Genomic DNA, 22,429 nt, shown 5'->3' with positions numbered 1-22,429 from the left:
TCTTGGGTGGTCTTTGGCTAAGGGGCTGGGCAATTTCTAAAGTCGTTGAAAGTTATTGCACACCTTTGTTCTGGGTCCTCACCCCCTTGCAAGGGGTGGAGATGCTGTTGCAACAGAAAAATAAAGATCTTCCTTGCTTTCCCTGGATCCTGCCTCCACTCAGTTTTCTCTGATCAATGTTTTATTATATTGCGGCATTTAATAGTTTGCATTTTTCCTTCTGCCTGTTTTGCTTTAACTGTACCATTTTGGTGCCTTCTAGGAACTGGTGCACGCAGGCAAAGGAGCAGGATTTAACCTGTGCACCCGTCACATTCGGCCCTTCCTTGGATCTACTTCCAAGCAAACATGGTTAGGATTGTACCGTTACTCTATAACTGTGCATAGTCCTGCCATTTTGCAGCCTGATCCTCAGTTTAGAATCATAGAATTGCAGAGCGGGAAGGGTCTCTAAGGACCCTCTGCTTCAACCCTCTGCAATGCAAGAATCCTGCCCACCAAACTTCTGGTTAACAGCCGGCCCATTGCGCCACCTTTCTTGAAAGTAAGCCTCAGTATCATTATATGAATTCTGGTTCCCCCTCCCCCCAATTTTTTTTTATTGATTTTCCAAAATTTTTAAACAAACAAACAAACAAACAAACAAACAAACATCTTAATTGTACTTAATCCTATCTTAGTAACATTGTTAAATGACTTCCTCAAATCCCCCCGGCTGAATTTCAGTGTATATCATTGTAACAGTTTTCCATAACCAAATTTCTCATAAAATTAACTTAATCACTTAACATCTTTCTTTCTTTTCATTTTAGCTTTAAACGTGTTATTCTCTAACATTACATATTTAAATCCTAAGCCTATCTGGTATTTGCAAGTTTTTCCAATTAAGTTATCGTAACATATTTAACTATATAGTCTTTGAATTTCATCCATTCCTCCTGGTACTCTTCCTCCTTCTGGTCGCGAACTCTTCCAGTCAGGTCGGCTAGCTCTGAAATGTCCATCATCTTCATCTGCCATTCCTCCACTGTTGGGACTTCTTGTGTTTTCCAATTCTTAGCTAACAAAATTCTAGCTGCAGTTGTGGCATACAAAAACAGTCTAACATCTTTCTTGGGCAATTCCAAACCTGTTATTCCAAGAAGAAAGGCCTCTGGTATCATGATAAGAATTCTAAGGTCTCAAAAATAACATATATGTCCATAAGTGCACAAGGTAAACACACATGCGTAAGTAGACAAGCCACGTCTGAAATAGTACGGAGAGCAATCCTGAAGCCATCTTGGCTCTCCTAAAAACTCTAAATGTTTCCTCTGCAAATAAAGTATCTTTGGGAAACCTTTCTCAATAGTCCTTTCATTTACAAATAGTTCAAATCCTGTCTTGAGGGTGTGTTGAATAGGGTAAGCCTGTGACCTGGATTCAAGAACTGAAGTATTTACCATCTCAAAAGGATGGACATACTGGCCAGGTAATGCAATCAGTGACCATTATCTTGTCAGATAGGAGACAAGACACACCCTAAAATTTATGTTGCAGACCATCGCTTTCTGTGTATGATGCCTTTTGAGTGGTCTTTGGTTAAGGGTTTGGGTGATGTATAAAGTCTTTAAAGGTTCTTGCACACTTTGTTGTTGCTCCTTAACTCTGTGTGTGTGTGGGGGGGGGGTACTCTGGTGCCACAGAAAAATAAAAGTTTTTCCTTGCTTTCACTGCCTCCATCCAATTTTCCCTGACCAGAAAAAGGACTTTGGGGATACTGAATCCCTTAATGGAGAGTTGAGCTGTAAAAGCCAACCCTGCCCCCCCCCCCCAATAACAGTCTGAACTTCACTGAAATTTGCTCCCTAGTGAGCAGGGCATTTTGCTATCTGAGGCAAACCACAAAATGGCATCTCCTGCCCCACCAGGGACTAAGGGGTGGGTGAAGATCTACATCAGGAACAAGAGGGGGTGTGAGGAATAAAAATCACATGTGGATCTGCTGCTCCTACGGACTCTGCAGACTTGACCTTGCCTCACCTGCTAGTAAGCCATGAAGAGTGGCTGGGGAAACCCAGCCAGATGGGCGGGGTATAAAGAAATAATTATTATTAGGGGTGCAGCCAGAGCGTCACACAACCTACCAACACTTACAAGAACGCAGAGCCAACAGTCCATACACACTTGCTTCTTATCAAACACCTACAGCGCCCTGCTGCAAAATCCCTCGAGGCATGGGTGTAGCCAGGGTGGGCAGGGCTGGATTTAGGTTTGACGAGGCCCTAAGATACTGAAGCTAATGGGGCCCTTTATATGTCCAGCTGTCCTTTGTCAACACCCAGCCCTACAAAGAGGTTCCTCATGAGGCCGGAGGAACACCGCCCGGCTATTGTTTTATTTGATTGATTTAATATGCTGTAAACTGCTTTGAGATTTTTATTAAAAATATAAAGCGGTATAGAAATTTATAATTAAACAAACAAACAAATTGTCACGTTTTTTGTGTTGAATATATGCTATATGGTAATTTATGGACCTAATAGGTACCTAAAGCTATTTGCATATAACACAATATATAATTTATCAAAGTAATTGTTACAACCAGTCCATGCAGAATGTAGGCACCCTATATATAGAAATGAGCAAACCAGTAATATTTTAGGGAGCAGGCTACACAACACAAAACACTGTTGCTGTATGTAGGTTTTATTTGATTTGTTTTTTATCTTATATTTTGGAAATGTACATCCAGGTTTTTCCCCCTTTAATTTTTTTGGGGGCCCTCCAAGAGGGTGGGGCCCTAAGCTATAGCTTGTGTAGCTGTCTCCCCTAAATCAAGTAAATAAATTTTAAAAAAAATACTTAACTGAAGCTCCCCAACCCCCAACATAAATCCTTGCTCTGACCTCAGCGTGGGCCACCGCGCTCCTAACCCTCCCTCTGCCCAGCTCCACCTCCTCACGCACCTCCTGGGCAACCCACACGCAACCTCAGGACCCAAAGCCGCCCTATTGCACGGCGGGGTTGGACTAGATGACCCTTGGGTGTCCCCCTCTCCCGATTCTACCACTGACTAGGCTTCTCCTCCTCCCCCCGCCCTCCTGACGTCGCCCCGCCCCGCCCAGCCAGCCACCCACGCACGCACGCACAGCTCGAGTTCTACTCCCTTGTCTCCCCTCTCCCGAATGTTGGCGGTACCTCCCCGCCCCTCTCCGTGATCAGCCAATCGCCTTCCCTTTACGCGGTGACGTCGCGTGCGTGCGTGTGTGCGGGAGGAGGGGGTCCGACCGACCGACGCACAGGCGGGGCCTCCGTCGCCTTGGCCACTCCTCGTCTTCCCTCCTCCTCCTCCGCCTCCTTTTTTTTTTCCGCCTAGGCTGACCCAGCCAGGCGGGCTGAAAGGAGGCGAGCAGGCGCCCTGGGCCCGGCTTGGCGCGCCGGGTGGAGTCTCGGCGCCCCCTTTCCCCCCCCGCGCCCGCCTCCCTCCTTTCCCTCCGGTTCCCACCCCCTCGGCAGAGGCTGCTGAGGCGCAGCGGGGGCGCGAAGGGTGCCGCCGCCGCCGCCGCCGCCGCCTCCACCGCCGCCGCAGCCTGGGCCTGAAACAAGATGGCGGCCCCGGGCGAGTACTTCAGTGTGGGCAGCCAGGTGTCGTGCCAGACTTGCCAGGAGCAGCGGCTGCAGGGCGAGGTGGTGGCCTTCGACTACACCAGCAAGATGCTGGCGCTCAGTATCCTGCTGCTTGCGTGGAAGTGGTGGGAAGGGGGCCTGGCGGGGTGGGGGCCTGGCGAGGGCTGGTTGCCGGGGCCCTGGCCTGGCGCTCAGGGAAATGGGGCTGGTGGGTGTTCGCGGGGAGGGAGGAGGCACGTGAGGTTTCCTCCTCGGTCGGCCTGATCTGGGGGAGTCGGGGGGGGTTGTGTTTGGGAAGGTTGAGGTTTGGCTGGGGGGGCGGTGTAGGGAACCCAGAGACGGAGGGAAACCGCCGGCGTGGGTTTTTTTGGCGGGTGGGGGGAAGGGAAATAGAATTTTTTTTGGGGGGGGGGTACTTGTTAGCATAAAAGCGAGTGTATGCGTTTGTATGTATGTATATATATATATGTGTGTGTGTGTGTATGTTCAGTATATATATGTGTATATTATAATAGATAGATCTAGAGAGATATGGGTATATTTTGCTGCCTGGAGGGTATATCTTGCCTCTCGTGAGCCACAGGGACCTCGAGACTGAAGGGAGGTGGGGAATAATCCTGTTTTGTTTGTTTTTCCAATGGAGGATTAGGGAAGCTTGCTAGGTGAAATCTAGGAAAGGGAAACTTAAAAGGGCGATCCTGGGCATGAGCGAAAATGAAAGCTGGTGGCACCCTTATTGAGAGGAGGAAGGCTGAAGTGGGAATTGGAGCTGGGGTGGGTGGTGGGATGTGTCAGAAAACAGCATTTTGGTGTGTAGAAAAAGAGGCCAGGGCAGGATTTTTAGTGACCCAAGTGTTGGAAGATCCCCATATTACGAAAGATGGGGAAAGCCCCTCTGAACTTGACTCAGGGCTGCCGCATGGAGGCATGTGCTTCAGGTGATTTCTCAACACTTGGTGGGTAGTATAGCTTGAATTTGCGGCCTGAACCCGCTGAAAAACGTGGTGTTTTAAATGAAATGAACCTTTTCTATGATAGACAACGACTTGCACATGTGAAGGTTAATCTAAAATACTTAACATGGCTGTCCTAAAGTAATGAATGTGTATGCTACAAACATGCTTATTAGACTTGGGATATGTATTAACTGCCCACAGTGATGCCAGTTGAGATAAGGTTAATGCTGAAGAAGGGTTGATGTGTTCCTTACAAAGCTCCTGGGGTCTGTGTTGAGCACATTCAGGCAGCAACAACAATAAATAGGGCCTAAAATGTAGTTGGCCCAAAAAATGTCTCTAGAACCGAGATAAGGATTTGGTGAACTCGATGCACCTGGGGCCAGGGAGGAAGTTTTGATGTTGGATTATGTTGCTGCACATGTTTATTGGGGAATTTTTAGAGCTTTGGTTTTGGATAGCATCCCTGGGAAATGTTAAGATCCATGTAGCTGCTTTCTCCATGCTGGCAGTAAGGGGGTGTAAGTGGGGAATGTTTTCCTTGCATATTAGAAGTCTCTTATGATCATTCAGACATGAAAGGGTGATTGCATGCTTCCCCTCGCTCTCAAGCCCTGCTTTAACTGTAGTTATGTGTTTCATTGTCACCAGTTGTTGACTGTAGTTAATATAAATGCAGATGTGCTACTTGACCACATGGTTAAGGCAGGCAGGGGAAGTTGAGCTAGAAATGGGGAGAGGCAATATGCAATAATCTCAATTTTGTCTGTATGGACATTGTGCCATTGAAACTAAAGTAGATTCCTAGGCTATGAAGCATATTGGGCTCAGGTATGGAAGCTTTTGTTGCTTTCCAATTGCAAGAATCCATCGCTTTGCAAATTGATGCGTCCTCCAGGGATGGCATGTGCCAGGGCAGGGTGCCTCATATGTGTCTGTTGTTGAGAGCCCAGTTTAAGTGTCCATCCTTTGAGCTTGGCATATGTCCTCCGTTTCTAGAAGTTGGGTTTATAAAATTCTATGTGGTCTGGGAAAGGCGGGTATGAAAAAGTTTTTCACCGTGCCCCGTAATAAGAACCTACTGTCATCCAATGGAAAGCTGAGGCTTTGGACAGAGCAAAGGAAGGACTATTTTGCACAGTGCATAGTTAACTAAGGAAGTCTCTAACAAAATGTGGTAACCTCCAGCTTAGCTTTAAAAGAAGGTTGGACAGTTTCATGATGGGTAAGCCCATCAGTGGCTGCTAATCTTAATGGCTGTACAGTGGTGCCTCGCAAGACGAAATTAATTCGTTCCGCGAGTTTTGTCGTCTTGCGATTTTTTTCGTCTTGCGAAGCACGGTGTCGGGAAAGTTTTGGAAAAGCTTCAAAAATCACCAAAGTCTTAAAAAACCTCAAAAAAGGCTACCACACTGCGTTCTATGAGTTGCTCCTCGAAGTCAAGTCGCAACTGTATTAACGGTGTTAAGAAAAAGGAAACAAACTTGCAAGACGTTTCCGTCTTGCGAAGCAAGCCCATAGGGAAAATCGTCTTGCGAAGCAGCTCAAAAAACCCTTTCATCTAGCGAGTTTTTTGTCTTGTGAGGCATTCGTCTTGCGAGGTACCACTGTATATTATACCCAGGGTCATCCAGTGAAGTGGAATCATTCAGAGGCAACTTGATTTTCAGTATTGGTTTCTGGGGAATAAGGGTGGGAGAGAACTATTGCCTTCCTGTCCTGTTTGTGGGCTTTGTGTAGGCAACTGTTGAACCACTGTGGGAAATGGCATGCTGGACTAGAAAGGTCTGTGTCCTGAGTGCAGCAGGGGTCTGCCTTATAAGTAACACTGGCGTGAGTGTTCTGGGTTATTTGACTGCAGCCGTGCAAATAAAAACACCCCAAAGCCATTTGTACCAGTATATCTCTGGGCAGTTTGAATGGCGACACTAGCAAGCTGCAAAAGGAACTAATACCAGCAGTCTTCTGGGTGCCTAAAAAAGTGCCCAGTACTTTGAACATTCATATTTTACCTGATCCTATGTTTAGTTTTGTGTTCACTTCTCTGGGATGTAAATTCGTCATGAATTTTTAGCGAGCCAGCCCTTCCCTGGTGATTCTGTAGACAGAATAGTGTTGCTTTGTGGTAACTTGTTACAGTAATATGTTACCTATTGTAACATGCTCCTTATATTGCACAGAAAGTTTACAACAACTGCAACCTGTAGAGCAGCTGGCCATAAACTTCATGCATGAAACTCATGCAGGGACTACAAATGTCCTTGGAAGTGGATCTTTGCAATTAGGCACTACATGTGTAAACACTCTTCCTTCAAATGGTATTTGTTCTCTGAGATGTTGAATTATATATTTTTTGGATTTGTTTCCTTAACGATCTTTTCCTCCAGAATGCCCTTCGTCAAGTGGCAAACCTAACCACGCAGATATCTTGCTTATAAACTTACAGTACGTTTCAGATGTGAAAATAATTAATGACCGTACAGAAACCCCCCCACCTTTAGCTTCTCTCAATGTTAGCAAGGTAAGAATCCTTTTTGGAGGTAGGTTATCCTGCCAATTAGAGTACTGGAGCATGTTTAAAACCTTTAACAGCATGACATTCTCTATTTGTTTAACCAAGCTGGCTGCTTTGTGAATTTCAGCATGGCGTGGTTAGCCATATTGCGGTCCTTTGGTTGGTGCAATGAGCCCATCCATATGCCCCTTTTTATACTATTTCAAACATTTTTTTAAGAGAGTTCAGAATTGTCAAGGGAGTGTCTGTAATTGGTTACAGTGAAAGGAAAATTAAATAAAACCGTCCTTGCTTTAAGCAATGGTGAACTTAAGTTTGGAAACATTGGAGAGCTGTATCTGGTTTAGCTGATGCCTTTAGTTAGGATACAGGTTTCTCATCTACCTGTATCCCCATCATGGGCAGCCTCACATCTACAAGATTGTAGTTACTGTTTCTTTCTTAGCACCCCATCTCCACCCCTGTAAAATTGTCTCCTGCAAGGTGACCCAGTATTGAGCCTCTTCACTCTCCCTCACAAACTCCCAGCTCTGGTTACCTTGGTGTGGAAGCAATTGAAAAAAGAATTGCAAGAGCCATGAGAAGAGACTCAGGTTTTGTGTAGTGGCTAGAGGTTCCCCAAGTCTTGCCCTTCTACACATGGTTTATTTAGGGCTGGAATGTGGAAGGTTGAAAGAAGGCTCCCATACCTGTGCATCTTGCTCATTCTCATGAATGTAAATCTCCTCACCGTACACAGTTTAAACTCACTGGCATGAGTTGTTCAAAAAACAGAATACGCAAACTTAAAGTATATTCTCTATACTTGGGGATATTAAGTAATTAAGATATTAAATCCGTTCAACTTCCAAAACGTTCAAAAATCGAATTGTGGCTTCTGATTGGCTGCAGGAAGCTCCTGCAGCCAATCAGAAACTGCAGAAGCCTTGTTGGATGTTCGGCTTCCAAAAATAATCCACAAATCATAACAATTTACGACATTTGGGAGCCAAAACGTTCAGGAACTAAGCTGTTCAAAAACCAAGGCACGACTGTATGTATTTCAGGTTAGTTCATAACCCAAGTTCTACCACAAATTGCACTACAGTGTAGTGTAATGGATTGTGTTTACCCAATTCCTCTTCTTTCTTTAATAAAAATCTAATTACTTCCAAAGGTTGTGATTTCTATAGAGCAGGCACCCCCAAACTCTGCCCTCCAGATGTTTTGGGACTACAGTTCCCACCATCCCTGACCACTGGTCCTGTTAGCTAGGGATGGTGGGAGTTGTAGTCCCAAAACATCTGGAGGGCAGAGTTTGGGGGTGCCTGACATAGAGCTACTGTGTGCTTTGCATCATTGAGGGCAGGGTACTCTAGTAGCTGGGGTGTGTCTGCTCATGAGATTGAATATGTTGCATCCCCTGTCATGCAAAAATTGTTTTCCTTCAAATAGAACTGTGTTTAAGGCTTAGAGTGTCTGCAGCCATTTGCGATCCAAGATTAAGATCTCTGCATTTCTGATATCTCCTTTCCAGCTTGCGAACAAAGCACGGATGGAGAAGGAAGAAAAGCTGAGCCAGGCATATGCAATTAGTGCCGGGGTCTCATTGGAAGGACAGCAGCTTTTCCAGACTATACACAAGACGTAAGTATTAGGGATGGGAAGGAAAAAGGTGGAGTTAGAAGGCAGCTGGGGAGGGGCAGGGACCGGAATCCAATTACTAAATGCAGAAATCGCTGTCAAATGCATCCACCCCTTGCCAAGTTATGTGGTTCTACCAGATGGTAATGGAAGTTTTTCCCCATGTTTTCCTTACTTTTTTAATTCTTTGAAAACCTGCTTGCCCGTGGCTGGTCAAAGCAGAATGTGCTAGGTAGATAATTTATTCAGAGTTCAAATAACTTTGATTGCTATAGAGTACATTGTCCTTTTAATGCAACATACACATGGTCCTGGCTCACATGGCTTGCATCAGGGGTCCCAAGAAGACTAATAGATTTGGGTCTCCAGCTGTTTTGGGACTACAGCTTCCATCATTCCTAGCTAGCAGGGCCAGTGGGCAGGGATGATGGGAGTTGTAGTCCAAAAACAACTGGGGACCCAAGTTTGAGAAACACTGCTCTAGACCAGTGTTTCCCAACCTTGGGCCTCCAGCTGTTTTTGGACTACAACTCCCATCATCCCTAGCTAGCAAGACCAGTGGTCAGGGATGATGGGAATTGTAGTTCAAAAACAGCTGGAGGCCCAAGGTTGGGAAACACTGCTCTAGACCAATAAGGATACTTTGAACACTGAAAAAAGTCTTCTAAGGAGGATGATAATATGAAATTTGACCAGCTGATGCATTTGTCTTGCTACATGGATGATCTGAATAGCGCTTCATGAAGCTTATAGTTCTTCGCTAGTGAAAAGTGTTGTGTCTAACATCTTGATCTGCATGACTTACGTGTAAACCCCCGCTACAAAATGTAACCCAGCAAATAGAAATCATTCTTGTTTTTTTGGAGGGGGGTGGGTTTCCTGTGTTGCAAAAAGCATATAAGAGTGTAGTAACACACTCATGAAAACTTGAATCACGTGCACTTTTTAATGTATTTACATATACAGATGCTGTGTTTAGAATCTGCTGTGTATGTAAATAATGCAGTTTAATACATGTTAATAAATAAGGCTCGCTCATTCATTGGAATTCAATGAAAGATAGATCACTGAGTATGGTAAAAGTTGGTGGATTCAGTAAGAATGCTTTTCCATTAAGCAGTAAAATACATCCGTAAACAAACCAAAATTCAATAGGTACAGCTGAAAAGACCCAGCTGTGACCTGCTGAATAGCATTATCAATATTCCTAAGTACCATGCTTATTTATCATAGATTCCAAAGTACACCTTCCTGTCTGACAGGCTTCTAGAATTGCATCTTAATCATAACGGAGGCAATGCTAGAAATAGTGCTCAGTTTCTAGACACCTCCTCATGTGCGATAAGTTCTGGAAAGTTATTGAAATGTATTACCAGTGAAGGTTTTATAACTGTTTATAAAACAGTTTGTAGTTAAAATACCTTAAACACTTCCTCCCCCCCCCCCTAGAATAATTTAATATGGTCTAATCACTGTAGCTCTGCAAAGTTTTGATTAAAATAATGCAACTCTGCAGACGTTGTATATCAGCTAATGCAATATTGCCGTTCAGTTGATTGGGAGAAAGAGGATTGCTTAGACTAGTCTACCATATTTTGAAACTCCGACTTGGAATACGAGCTTTTTTTTTAAAAAAAAATTGAGGCTATAAACCTGGAAAGGAAATATGGGCGCTTTTCCAGCTTTGCTTATTATATTAAATGCTTGCTGCAAATTGAGTTATTCAGTTTGTTGTGGATTGGTCTGGAAACCCGTTGTTGTTTTGTAAATTTTCCTTAGTCGTGGAATGATATGTCTGGCGATAATCAGTTTCTTTCTGCTGACAGTCCTTGAAATAAGTTCACATAGATTATTTCAAGTAAACAACATTCCCCTGCTGGCAGGAGGAAACTTCAGCAAATTGAGTGCTAATAACTGCTGAACAAAGCTCTGGACTGATCACCAGAGACGTAATTTCCTATCCCTATTTATGTGTTACCCGGGTGAAGGACACTTGTATGGTGAAGCAGGTCTGTGTTGGTGTGTTGCCCCTGGCACTTTATCCCTTGGCCAGCCATGCTGCCTGACATCTCTGCATTGAGTGCAGATGTCAGAGGGGCTGCTGTGCACAAACAGCTGCTTGTGTATAGGGGCTCCATGTCATATGCCTGAACTCAGTGTGTGAAATTCAGGATGGAACCAGCCTAGGGACGTGATGCCAGGGGTGGAGTAATGTTTTGACTAAGCAGGGACAAAAATGGGTTGTTGGGCCTCCTAAACCTATTGTTTGTATAATGCCAAAAGATGCACAGTCTTGGACTCTGGAGTCTTGTCTGGGAGGCATTTCCACCACTGAGGTGTCCACTGGAAACTCTTTGTTCCCTTGCCATCTGAACATGGCACAATTGACTATAGCATGGGTAGGCAAACTAAGGCCCGGGGGCCGGATCTGACCCAATTGCTTTCTAAATCTGGCCCATAGACAGATTTAGAATCCACAGGAATCAGCGTGTTTTTACATGAGTAGAATGTGTCCTTTTATTTAAAATGCATCTCTGGGTTCATATATTTTCCCCCAAAAATATAGTCCGGCCCCCCACAAGGTCTGAGTGACAGTGGACCAGTCCCCTGCTAAAAAAGTTTGCTGACCCCTGGACTATAGGAAATGAAGTGCTTTTAATTGGACTAGGACTGGTGGATTAGGGATGTTGTACTCTGCTCTTGAAATCCACATTTGCAGGATCCTTTTGTGGTCTACCACAGCCTGATTTCTTTAGTCTCTTGTCCTGGCCCCATTCCCTCTGTTTATAAAGTCTCATGGTCTCCCACTGCCTTCTCTGGCGTTCTTATATTAATGTAAACCATGACCTGTTCAAGCACCCATTTCTGCGCAGTGGTCACCATGGTACTGGTACTACAATAATGCTAAAGAGTAAGGCATTGGGGTAGCTGCATGGCAGCTCTTAACCACCTCCTACTTCCCTCTTTGTAGTTTTGCTTTTCAGTAACTTCAGTTTTTGTGTGTGTTGTTGTTATTGTTGGTAAAAATTGAACCCTCTGTTGCTTCCTGCAGTATTAAAGATTGTAAATGGCAAGAGAAGAATATAGTCGTGATGGAAGAAGTTGTCATTGCCCCTCCATACCAAGTGGAAAACTGTAAAGGCAAAGAGGGGAGTGCCCTAAGTCATGTACGCAAAATAGTAAGTAGACCGATGCCTGTGGACTGTGGGAGGGTAGGAGGAAAGAGGCATGACTTAAAAGACTGACTCAAGTTGTACCAGCATCCATACTCTGCACTGAATTGCCCAATTGCCCAGGCCTCCCACCTGCCTTCAGCGCTCGCTGCTAGGTTTTGTTTGGCTAAAGATATCCTTTTGTCCCAGTTGCGTGCTGTTTCTTTGGTGAGATGGAGAGTGGTTTAAAACCTGGACTATTGATTCTGTCCGTAAAACAGAATGGAATTTCCATTGTGGTAAAAGTTGGATTTCCAGTGTGTTCCATTCAACTTCGGACAGCGACAACATCATATTGGCACCTTTGTGTGCATGTGTGTGCGCACATTCCCAGAATGCACTTTTGCCCGTGTGGCAGTGGAGTGGGGAGGCACGTACGCTCTGGCCCGGGGTGGACTTCAAAGCCTTGGTCTCTGCTGTTTGTGCAGTCGCGGGAAGAAGAGTCGTCATTGGCTATAGGCTACCTTGTAAATCCCGCCGTAGCCTGCGGTTCAGCTAAGCTCATTCACCGTTAGGTTTCTTGATATGGGACCTGCTGCGTCTGGCCAGCACTAACGCCCTTGCCTCCTTCTCCATCCAGGTTGAGAAACATTTTAGAGATGTCGAAAGCCAAAAGGTGATGCAGCGTTCACAAGTCCAGCCAACACAGAAGGAAAGCGCCCTCTCGTCCTGAGTCCCACCTGCCCTTCCTGGTTGCTACAGATTGCTCCTGCGGGGGGTGGGGGTGGGGGGAGCCCTTCAAACACGCAGCAGCAGATGACACAGACTTCTTCAAAATGAGGTCGGGGGAGGGCAGGGGGGGGTTCCACTTCTATTTTGTGGCGGCCCTGTAATGATGGGACCCACAGCTTCTGAACTTTAGACTTCAAAAAAACAAGAGAATAATTTAAAAACTCATTCATTACTTGACTAACAGACTCTGTACTTTTTTGCCCACCCGGTTCCTCCCCGCAAACCCTAGAACAGTCAGCCATCTTGTATTTGAGATTTTTCTCCCTCCCAGGTCATATTTTTTTTTATATATAGCTTAACTGAAATCAATTCCATACCGCCCCTCTTCCTCCTGAACCATAGGAGAATTCAGCTCCCCAGTTGTCCTATTAAAAAAAGAAATAGAGAAAACAGGAAATAACAAGCTGACTGTGGTAATGTAATCGGGACCTTTGTGTGAGTGGCGATCTCTCGTTTGGTTTTTGTTTGCACAGGGCAAGGCTTGAATTAGCCTTATTTTTCTTATCTCGAAGTATATATATAATAAATATATATATATATAAAATGTCCTTTAAATATTTTCTGCTTCTTGCAGTACTCTGAACTGGGATCATGGCAGAAAAAAAACAACAACCCCACACATATCTCCATGCTGAACAATCAAGCCTTTCATTGTCAGCGTTTGTATGTGTAACTCTGGAAATCAGATGTATGCTGAAGTGAGGGCTTCAGCAGGCTATATACTCTTTGGAGGGCATGCACTCCTCATGGTCTCGTCACTAGCTGAGCTTGTATGTTATCTTTCCATACACGGCCTCTAGTGATACCACCGGGTCGGCACTGTCCCTGACCAACAACACCATACGGTAGAACTGTTGGGGTTGTTTTAGTCTTCCCAAAGGGCGTGGCAATTGGGAGATCAGGTAATGCCATTTTCGTGGGCAGTTCCAAAACCATCCCTGGCGCTCCGTAGGTAAAAATTACTTTGGTAGAGCTTATGGGTGATGGTGCGTGTTTGGCACCCTTGTGGCCCAACCAAGGGCTGGAGAGGCACTTGAGGGGTGTGGGCCAAGTCCACACATGGCAGCGCTCAGCCCCAGTCTAACTGAACTGGCTCTTTCCTTCCTCTTAAATCCTGGCTGGCGAACTTATAGTCTTCCGGATGCTGTTGGAACTACAGCTCCCATCATCCTTTGCTATTGGCCATGCTGGCTGGGTGTGATGATGGGAATTGGGAGTCCGATAAATCTTGGAGAGCCACGGGTTCCTCGCTCTGGTCTTAAATATTCCCATTTAGGAAACAGTCAGCCTCCTTGGGATTTTTTACCATGCTACCGTGCAGCATAGTTAAGTGAATCCTTTTGGATTTGACTGGTGCAGGTTGGGTGCTCCTACCGAATCAATTTCCCTTGTGGCATTGCCATGTGATATTTGAATCCTTGCAGCGATGTGGAGCTGTTAAGTGCCACTGTGAAAATGGCTGTCTGCTGTCGCCCCATAGTTTTGACTCTAATTGAGATCAGGTGCAGAAGCGGTTTTGTGTGGAGGATTCAAATATGCTGGTGTGCTAGTACTTTGGGGGGCAGGTGGGGTAACGATTCGCCTCACCCCTGTGAGTAGTGCAGTAATTATTTACAAAATACTGCCTGCTTTTCAAGAGGGGTTAAATTTTATTGTACGCATTCAAACAACATTGCTATAATGCATTCTGGAGTTTTCCTATCGACTTTAACCTTAAAAATCCCAGTTTTAGATTTGTCTACATTTCATCTCTCAGTCTGGCTGCTCTCACTGTCCTTCATAAACGCCCTTGCCTTAGAAATATGTTCTCGAAAGTAAATAACTCTTGAGCATGGGCATAAAGGTGAACTTACAAATGATTTTTTTTTTTTTTGCCATGATCTCTTTCCCCCTTTCCCCTTTTTTGTTTTGTTTTTTAAACAAATGGATCAAAATTTAAATAATTCAAGCCCTGCCTTTCAGAATGGAGGGATTTTTTTTTTTAGTATTGTCTAGCAAAACCAATAAAAACCCAGAATTTTTTTAACCATCAAGCAAGCATTTGTGTTGGTGGGTTTTTTTGTCTTTAAGTGCAGATGGTGTTTGTGGAAGGAGGGGTTGAATTTGCGGTCAAGAACCAGAACATTATTGGAGTGTCAGTGGATACACCTCTCCTGTGAAATCTCGCATGGCAGCATTAGCCCTCTAATCTCCATATGTAGTAACTCGGGTGGCTATGTGCCGGATCTTGCCTTTTTACACACTGGATACATCAGATCTATTCTTCCATAAACGGGAATGCATTGCTGGGTGCAGTCGTACCTTGGTTTTCGAACAGCTTAGTTCTCGAACGTTTTGGCTCCCAAATGCTGCAAACCCGGAAGTGACTGTTCCGGTTTGTGAACTATTTTTGAAAGCCGAAAGTCCGACAGGACTTCCGTGGCTTCCGATTGGCTGCAAGAGCTTCCTGTAGCCAATCGGAAGCCACGCTTTGGTTTTCGAATGTTTTGGAAGTACAACGGACTGCCGGAACGGATTCCGTTCGACTTCCAAGGTGCTACTGTGTTTCGCTTAGTATGGGTAGGTTAGTTAGCATTTCCATTCTTGAAGGCTGCAAATTAAACAGTAAATTCAGCCCTCACCAGTGGATGGTAAGTGACAAGCAGAAAACCAAGGCTTCAGAATACAAACCAGACCTGACTTCATATACGCTCCTGGGCAATTACTGAAATTGTGCAGTGGGTGAGAAGTAAGTTTTGGTGTCCCCAGGTCTGCTCTGGTTGTGGCCTTGTTTGCGTGCGTTATCACTCCCTTTTTAAACAAGTGGAGAAATTGATCTCTTCCCCAGGAGGCCATCCCTCTGAAAACACTTGCATGGTACAGGGAGGCAGGATGTTAGAGCTTACATCACTTCTCAACCGTTTTCAGTGGCAGTTCTGGATCAGGCCCAAGGATAGTCGCCACTGTAACATTTACAATGCAGCCCACCAGTTCCCACTCTTTCCCTGTTCTCTGAAGGGGTTAAAACACACAAAAAAAACACAACCCACCAGTTTGCTCTGCTGGTAAGTGCTGAATTGTTAGGGTGTGTGTGAATGACTCTGGGGAAGGCAGTGGGACTTATTTAGCTTGTGGGAAAGTTTCATAATCATCTTCATTGAGTTCACATTGACAAGCAAATTTCAGTTTGGCAGTAAATCTTGTCCACGCAGGAGGGAGCTGGTGTTGACCGTTCACAGCTAAAGGGCACATATTACATATCCATTTTATGCAATCGAAATGAATTCCATTTTTACTTGAGAGACCGCAGAGCAAATCCGATAAGGCCAGAATGAGAGCACTTGTTTGATTATAGCAGGATGCATCAGCTGCGTGAACATGGATAAGATATTTGACATCCTGATCGCTTTGGTTTTAAAACTTTGGGGATGGAAGAAGCCTCAAACCAGCATTTGATTAAGCGATACCACTAAGGGGGCAGCGGCAGAAGCTCATATCTTTCAGCCCTGGCAGGTTTGTTTTCTTTTCCAACTGAAAGAGTGATAAGTATCAAAAACGGCATGTTCTTACCGTTCAATTCCTAACATAAAAGTGCTTTGCAGTCTCTGGTTTCATCCTGAAATGCCATGCATTTTTATATGTATATTTGAAAATGCCAAGTGGTGTAGAAACCAGAGATTTGGGCTTTTGGCAGTATTAAATCTCTTCCATGCAACCTGTCAAAAAAAGAAAAAGCTTGCCCTTTCAGACACAGGTTGCCATATTTTGGCTGTGTTGATGTAAGGATGTACAGTGGTGCCTCGCAAGACGAAAAGCATCCGTTCCGCGATTCTCTTCGTCTAGCGGTTTTTTCGTCTTGCGAAGCAACCCTATTAGCGGCTTAGCGGCTATTAAAGGCTTAGCGGCTTAGCTGCTAAAAGGCTATTAGCGGCTTAGAAAAAGGGGGGAGAAAGCGAAAAAAAATTCGCAAGACTTGCAAGACGTTTTCGTCTTGCGAAGCAAGCCCATAGGGAAAATCGTCTTGCGAAGCAACTCAAAAACGGAAAACCCTTTTGTCTTGTGGGGCACCACTGTAAGCAGTTTGATTTTAATGCACAGAACATGGGGATTTGATAACATTTCCCTTTTTACAAATAGGGAAGTGTGAGGCTGATCCCAGAACCATATGGTGAAGCTGCAAGAACACAGCCCTCCCAAATCTAGTTTTCAAGATACCACATCTTTTCATTTTGTAGCCATAAGAATATTTATGGATCTTCTGTTTTAGATCTTCACAGATTAGAAATGAAGCTTCAGTTCCAACTATTGCTGTCAGTGCCAGCAGACTCCTAAAGTAGGAGGTTATCACTAATAAATAAAAATGGGAGGTGGAAACCCAAAGCCTTTGATGTACTGCAAAGATGGGAAATCAGCCAAAGAGCCACATTCCATTCTGGGCAACTTTCCAAGGCCTGCATGACCTGTAATAGGCAGGGCCGGAGGCCAAAACAATTGGAAGACTAAATGCAAAAGTTACTTTTGTATGGAAGGCGGACTGCTGCATACACACACTTCATTCTCCAGGCAGACAAGCAAGGTAGGTAAAAACATGTAGAATTTGAAACACAGCTGGAACGGTGCTGGTTTCAGAAAAGTTCTGTGGGACAGAGGCCTGAAGGGTCTCATTCAGCACTCAAAAGCTGAGGTTCCCCACACATGGTCCAATGGAAGAACTGAATGCAATTCTCAAAATAGGACTGGTTTTGTGGTTTTTCAAGGGCAAGCCATCTTTGTTTCAGGCCAAAAGGGAAGAAGAGAACATGAGAGCTGCACAGATGGTAGAGGATGATGGAGCTGGATGAGCCAATGCTGTAGAGAAGTGGAAGGTCAAATCTATATGGAGGGCTATTAAAAAGAAACTAAGCTTGTGCAGAATCCAAGAATCTATTGAATGGGCTTGGTTTTTAATCTCATTGCAAGCCATGGGGCTACACCCGTTTCTAGCTTGATATCCTTTCCCCCCTTTTCATTAAAGACAGGTGAATCTTGCAAGGCAGTTCTGTTCGCCTACTCATTGCGAACCCTTGCTCTGCGCTGGGATGCATCATTAAGACGCTAGACTCCAGCATGAACGACATGACAACAAAGGCGTTCTAAAAATAAAAATGCAAAACTGGCGGCTGCTGCTTCTGTTTCATGCCTTCGTTGGTCCCTTGAAACAGGAATATGAATTATGTATTGGCAGTAGTATGGATGCTTGCATCAGGGAATCTCCCACTATGAAAGGGAGCGTGGAAAGATCTCTTGCTACAGGTGCATACCGCTTGATGAAACCACTGCAAGCAAAGTCGGGTGTGTGTGTCAATGTCAGTCTACAACTTCCAGCCAGAGGACACCTGAGCAGCTAAACAGTGCTGGACAGCACAAAGGCAGGCAGAGCAAGCATATATATTTTTTTAAAAAATACATTTGTACAGTAAGTAGTTTGTACATACTTCTACACCCCCCCCCCCTTTTCCAGCAAGCAATAGCCATGATCAGAGTCCAAGGGCACCTTTCAGGCAGGCAAAAACACTCAAGGGGGTGAGGCAAAGTGGGGCATAGATTGAGGAGATGTGATTTGGGAAGAGTCCTGAGGGTCATCTACAGAAGCCTGGAGGACACATTTGGCCCTTGGACCCCCTTCCCCACATCTACAATATGCTGGGGGGGGGTAGTGAAACCTCTGGCACAGACTGGCATGGCATAGTATGACGAGTTGCTGCTGCAGTTTTCAGTCTAGCTTCTGTGAATAAAGTGGAAACTGTCAGTTCATCTGGAATCAAAAGTTTCATGCAGGCCTAGGCTGAGGACCAGGAAAAGGTACTGAGAAACTGGGGGGGGGGGGGGAGGAAGAGGAAGGGAGAATATGGGGTGGGGAGAAGCTGAAGAAAGTGTAGGTGTTGTTTAGTCATGTCCGACTCTTCGTGACCCCATGGACCAGAGCACGCAAGGCACTCCTGTCTTCCACTGCCTCCTGCAGTTTGGTCAAACTCATGCTGGTAGCTTCGAGAACACTATCCAACCATCTCGTCCTCTGTCGTCCCCTTCTCCTTGTGCCCTCCATCTTTCCTGACATCAGGGTCTTTTCCAGGGAGTCTTCTCTTCTCATGAGGTGGCCAAAGTATTGGAGCCTCAGCTTCAGGATCTGTCCTTCCAGTGAGCACTCAGGGCTGATTTCCTTCAGGTTTGATCTTCTTGCAGTCCATGGGACTCTCAAGAGTCTCCTCCAGCACCATAATTCAAAAGCATCAATACTTTGGCGATCAGCCTTCTTTATGGTCCAGTTCTCACTTCCATACATAACTACTGGGAAAACCATAGCTTTAACTATACGGACCTTTGTTGGCAAAGTGATGTCTCTGCTTTTTAAGAGTTTGTCATCGCTTTTCTCCCAAGAAGCAGGCGTCTTTTAATTTCGTGGCTGCTGTCACCATCCATGGACAAAGTGTAGGTAGACCACTGTAAAAGGAAGTGAGAGGAAATTGTTAGGGTATAGCAGTAGGCAGCTGTGACAGTCAAACTGAGTATCAGAATAAGGAACACACAGAAACACACCAGAGTCCATAAATCTTGTTGCTCAGGCAAGTTCCCAGAACAGACAGGAAGATCCTTATAACTCTTCCTGCCTAGGAGAGTCCAATAACCGGGCCACATTGACAGGTCTCTTCCAGAGCCTAAAATTATTTGCAGCCAGGAAAGTGCTCCAAACCGCAATTCTGACAGCTCACCACACAGGAAAACTGCACGCACAACCAAAAGTTTATAGTTCCAGCTCTGACAGATGCTAGCAAGGTATTGAGGCAAGAAGGTCTATGCCAGGGGTGCCCAAACTTTTTTCAAAGAGGGCCAGATTTGATGAGGTGAACATGCGTGAGGGCCGACCAATGTTGTTGACCTTTTATTTTAGGATTGAAGTAGCTGATCAAGAGAGAGAGGATTAAATAAACAGCTGCTGAATTCTTGAGCCTGGTGAGGCATATGCCTTTTGTTGCTTCTTCTGTCATTGCAGCATCGTCAACTCTCAGGACCAAAAAAAGCCAGAAAGGGGAGCTGAATTTCACATGGATTTGAACTAGCCCGCCAATTGTCTGACTGCAGCCTCCATGGCGCTTCTGAGCATAGTTGTTCTGCAATTACTCCTTGCAAAAGTAATGCTGGAGTTGGCTCTCGTATGGTGGCCCTAAGGTGAAAATGGAAGGCAGCCAGTGTTTAGTCTAGACGCCAACCGCCTGGAGCCTTGGGTCATGTCGCTCGCTTGGATCCAATTCTATTTCGGCGCAGCCACAAATGTATTAAAAGAGTGCCAAGCACGTGAGCACAAGGAGGTGTGCATTCTAAGGAAAGGGCTCAAAAGGAAGGGCAGAGCCTTTGGGTCCTAGATCAAGACTTCCTGGAACGCGGCAACAAGGGCCTGCGACAGCCCTTAAAAACTAAATAATACAAGGTATGCAAAATTTTAATAATTGTAGACTATTCCCCCCACTTGGGCTGGTTCAGTATACATAATGAGAGTAATCACAGCCCCTGTTTGTTCTCTACCTATAGATTTGTTCTTGGTTGCAATGGAATGCCTTTAAAGCAGCTGTGGGGAAATAATAATAATAATAATAATAATAATAATAATAATAATAATAATAATAATAATAATAATTAATAATTTATTTATACCCCACCCATCTGGCTGGGATTCCACAACCACTATGGGTGGCTCCCAACAGAATATTAAAAACACGATAAAACATCAAACATTAAAAACTTCCCTAAACAGGGCTGTCTTCAGATGTCTTCTAAAAGCCAGATAGTTGTTTATTTCCTTGACATCTGGTGGGAGGGTGTTCCACAGGGCAGGCGCCACCACCAAGAAGGCCCTCTGCCTGGTTCCCTGTAACCACACTTCTCGCAGGGAGGGAACCACCACACTTCTCGCAGGGAGGGAACCGCTAGAAGGCCCTCAGCGCTGGATCTCAGTGTCCGGGCTGAACGATGGAGGTGGAGACGCTCCTTCAGATATACTGGGCTGAGGCCGTTTAGGGCTTTAAAGGTCAGCACCAACACTTGGAATTGTGCTCGGAAACGTACTGGGAGCCAGTGTAGGTCTTTCAGGACCTGTGTTATATGGTCTATGGTCTTGAGCTGGTGGACAGCTGCCCTGGAATAATAGAATCACAGAACTGTAGAGTTGGAAGGGACCATGAGGGTCATCTAATCTAATCCACTGCAATGAAGGAATCTTTTCAGGGCTACTGCACATTTAATTAAAACTTCCTTTTGCAGGTTCTGCCCCTTTTATTGCTTCCTGTCCTGGGTGGCTGGTGAATCAGATGTAAACTGCTTCTGAATCTTTCATTATTTTATTTTGTAAGAAGTCTCCCTTATTTTGTTTGTTTAGTAAATAAATATATTTATTTAGCCTGACCTTGACTCAAATATCTAGGGGTTATCCTTCTGGGGAGCTAGCTCTTCAATCCTAAATTTAATTTGCTTCTCTGTGACAGTAAAATTGCCACTCTTCAATTCATACAGGGTGAAACCTTGTCTGATTACTAATGCAGTTTGTGTTTTTAGCGCAAGACCTTACTGGACCATCTGCTACAAATTTAAATATAGGTGTTAAAGACAGCATTTCCCATTTACTGCAATCTTAGTTACTTAAGAATTTTATGTATTTTATCTAGAACATGGTTTTTCTTACCTACAGCATGTGCTTTTACATCATTTGCTGATATGCAAATGTGTTATAGCATAAAACACGAGCAATTGCAAAAAATGCTCAGTCAATCAATACCGTAAAACAGATAAAAAACAGCAGGTGCCTTCTTGATTCCACACTATACCTTTAAGGTTGCAAGTACAGATTCTGCCCACAGTGATGCTTGTAGCATTTCAGCGGACCAGCCAGTCAGGATGGGGGAAGAGCCAAGTCGGAATGTTGAGGAACAAAACCCTTTGAAGTTCTTGTTACTTTTCTGGACTACAGAAGCATCACCAGGCAACTGTCACTATCAGTGACCAAAGGTTGTGTCGGGACGGGACGGAAGAGGAAGCCAAAGCAATTTTATTTTTTCTGATTTTTTAAAAATAAAGTAAAAATAAAATAGAACTCAGAATGTTTTTGTTTTTTTTTTACAGTCAGTAGTGAAATGAGCGCCGCAACCCCAGAGTCGTCCATGACTGGACTTAACAGTCAGGAGTCCCTTTACCTTTTAAACCCAGGTTGACCTTTTTCAGCCCCCACAGATAATTTGTGCCGGGTACTTTGATTCTGAAAATCTTTACTGAAAATCCAGACACAAAAGATATTTTTTTTGGGGGGGCAAAGATGTTGAACTTCTTTTTGCAAAACCTCCCCCCAAAAGTTTTAAAGGAAAAACTTCTATTCCTATATAGGGTTGCAATACGTCTGGGTTTTCCTGGATGTTATGTTGATTTGCAGAACCCCCCCACCCCACACCATTATCGATGGCCAAAATCCAGGTAGGTCTGGGGAACCCTAGATGAAAGATCTCGCAATGTTCATCATAGCAGTTGTGGTTGCAACAGGCCTGCAGCCTTCCCGAGGATGTTTCTTCTGAAAATGGTTATTTAAAACATCTTTTGTAGCAACATTGGCTCAGTTTCCCAGTCAACGGGTTAAAGTAAAGGTAAAGGGACCCCTGACCATTAGGTCCAGTCGTTGCCGACTCTGGGGTTGGGGCACTCATCTCGCTTTATTGGCCGAGGGAGCCGGTGTACAGCTTCCGGGTCATGTGGCCAGCATTACTAAGCCACTTCTGGAATGGAAA

General features: G+C 44.7%; 1 protein-coding gene across 1 annotated transcript; it reads left to right on the top strand.

Annotated features, from left to right (window-relative positions):
- The first annotated feature begins 3,340 nt into the window (after window positions 1-3,340).
- LSM12 (LSM12 homolog) lies at window positions 3,341-14,680 on the top strand. Its single transcript, XM_028702475.2, has 5 exons — window positions 3,341-3,709; window positions 6,953-7,086; window positions 8,597-8,706; window positions 11,756-11,882; window positions 12,496-14,680. Exons 1-5 carry the CDS (start codon window positions 3,589-3,591, stop codon window positions 12,586-12,588), a joined length of 585 nt encoding a protein of 194 aa, XP_028558308.1. The 5' UTR covers window positions 3,341-3,588; the 3' UTR covers window positions 12,589-14,680.
- The last annotated feature ends 7,749 nt before the right edge of the window (window positions 14,681-22,429 follow it).

Source organism: Podarcis muralis, chromosome 13 (genome assembly GCF_964188315.1).
Source record: "Podarcis muralis chromosome 13, rPodMur119.hap1.1, whole genome shotgun sequence".
NCBI classification, from domain to species: Eukaryota; Metazoa; Chordata; class Lepidosauria; order Squamata; family Lacertidae; genus Podarcis; species Podarcis muralis.
This window is presented reverse-complemented; position numbering and strand designations above follow the sequence as displayed.

Excerpts from the sequence above, each read along its gene's own strand:
- LSM12 (XM_028702475.2), top strand. The coding sequence starts at position 3,589 with ATGGCGGCCCCGGGCGAGTACTTCAGTGTGGGCAGCCAGGTGTCGTGC. Across the intron at positions 7,087-8,596 it reads CTTCTCTCAATGTTAGCAAG|CTTGCGAACAAAGCACGGAT; the intron begins GTAAGAATCCTT and ends TCTCCTTTCCAG. Across the intron at positions 11,883-12,495 it reads TAAGTCATGTACGCAAAATA|GTTGAGAAACATTTTAGAGA; the intron begins GTAAGTAGACCG and ends TTCTCCATCCAG.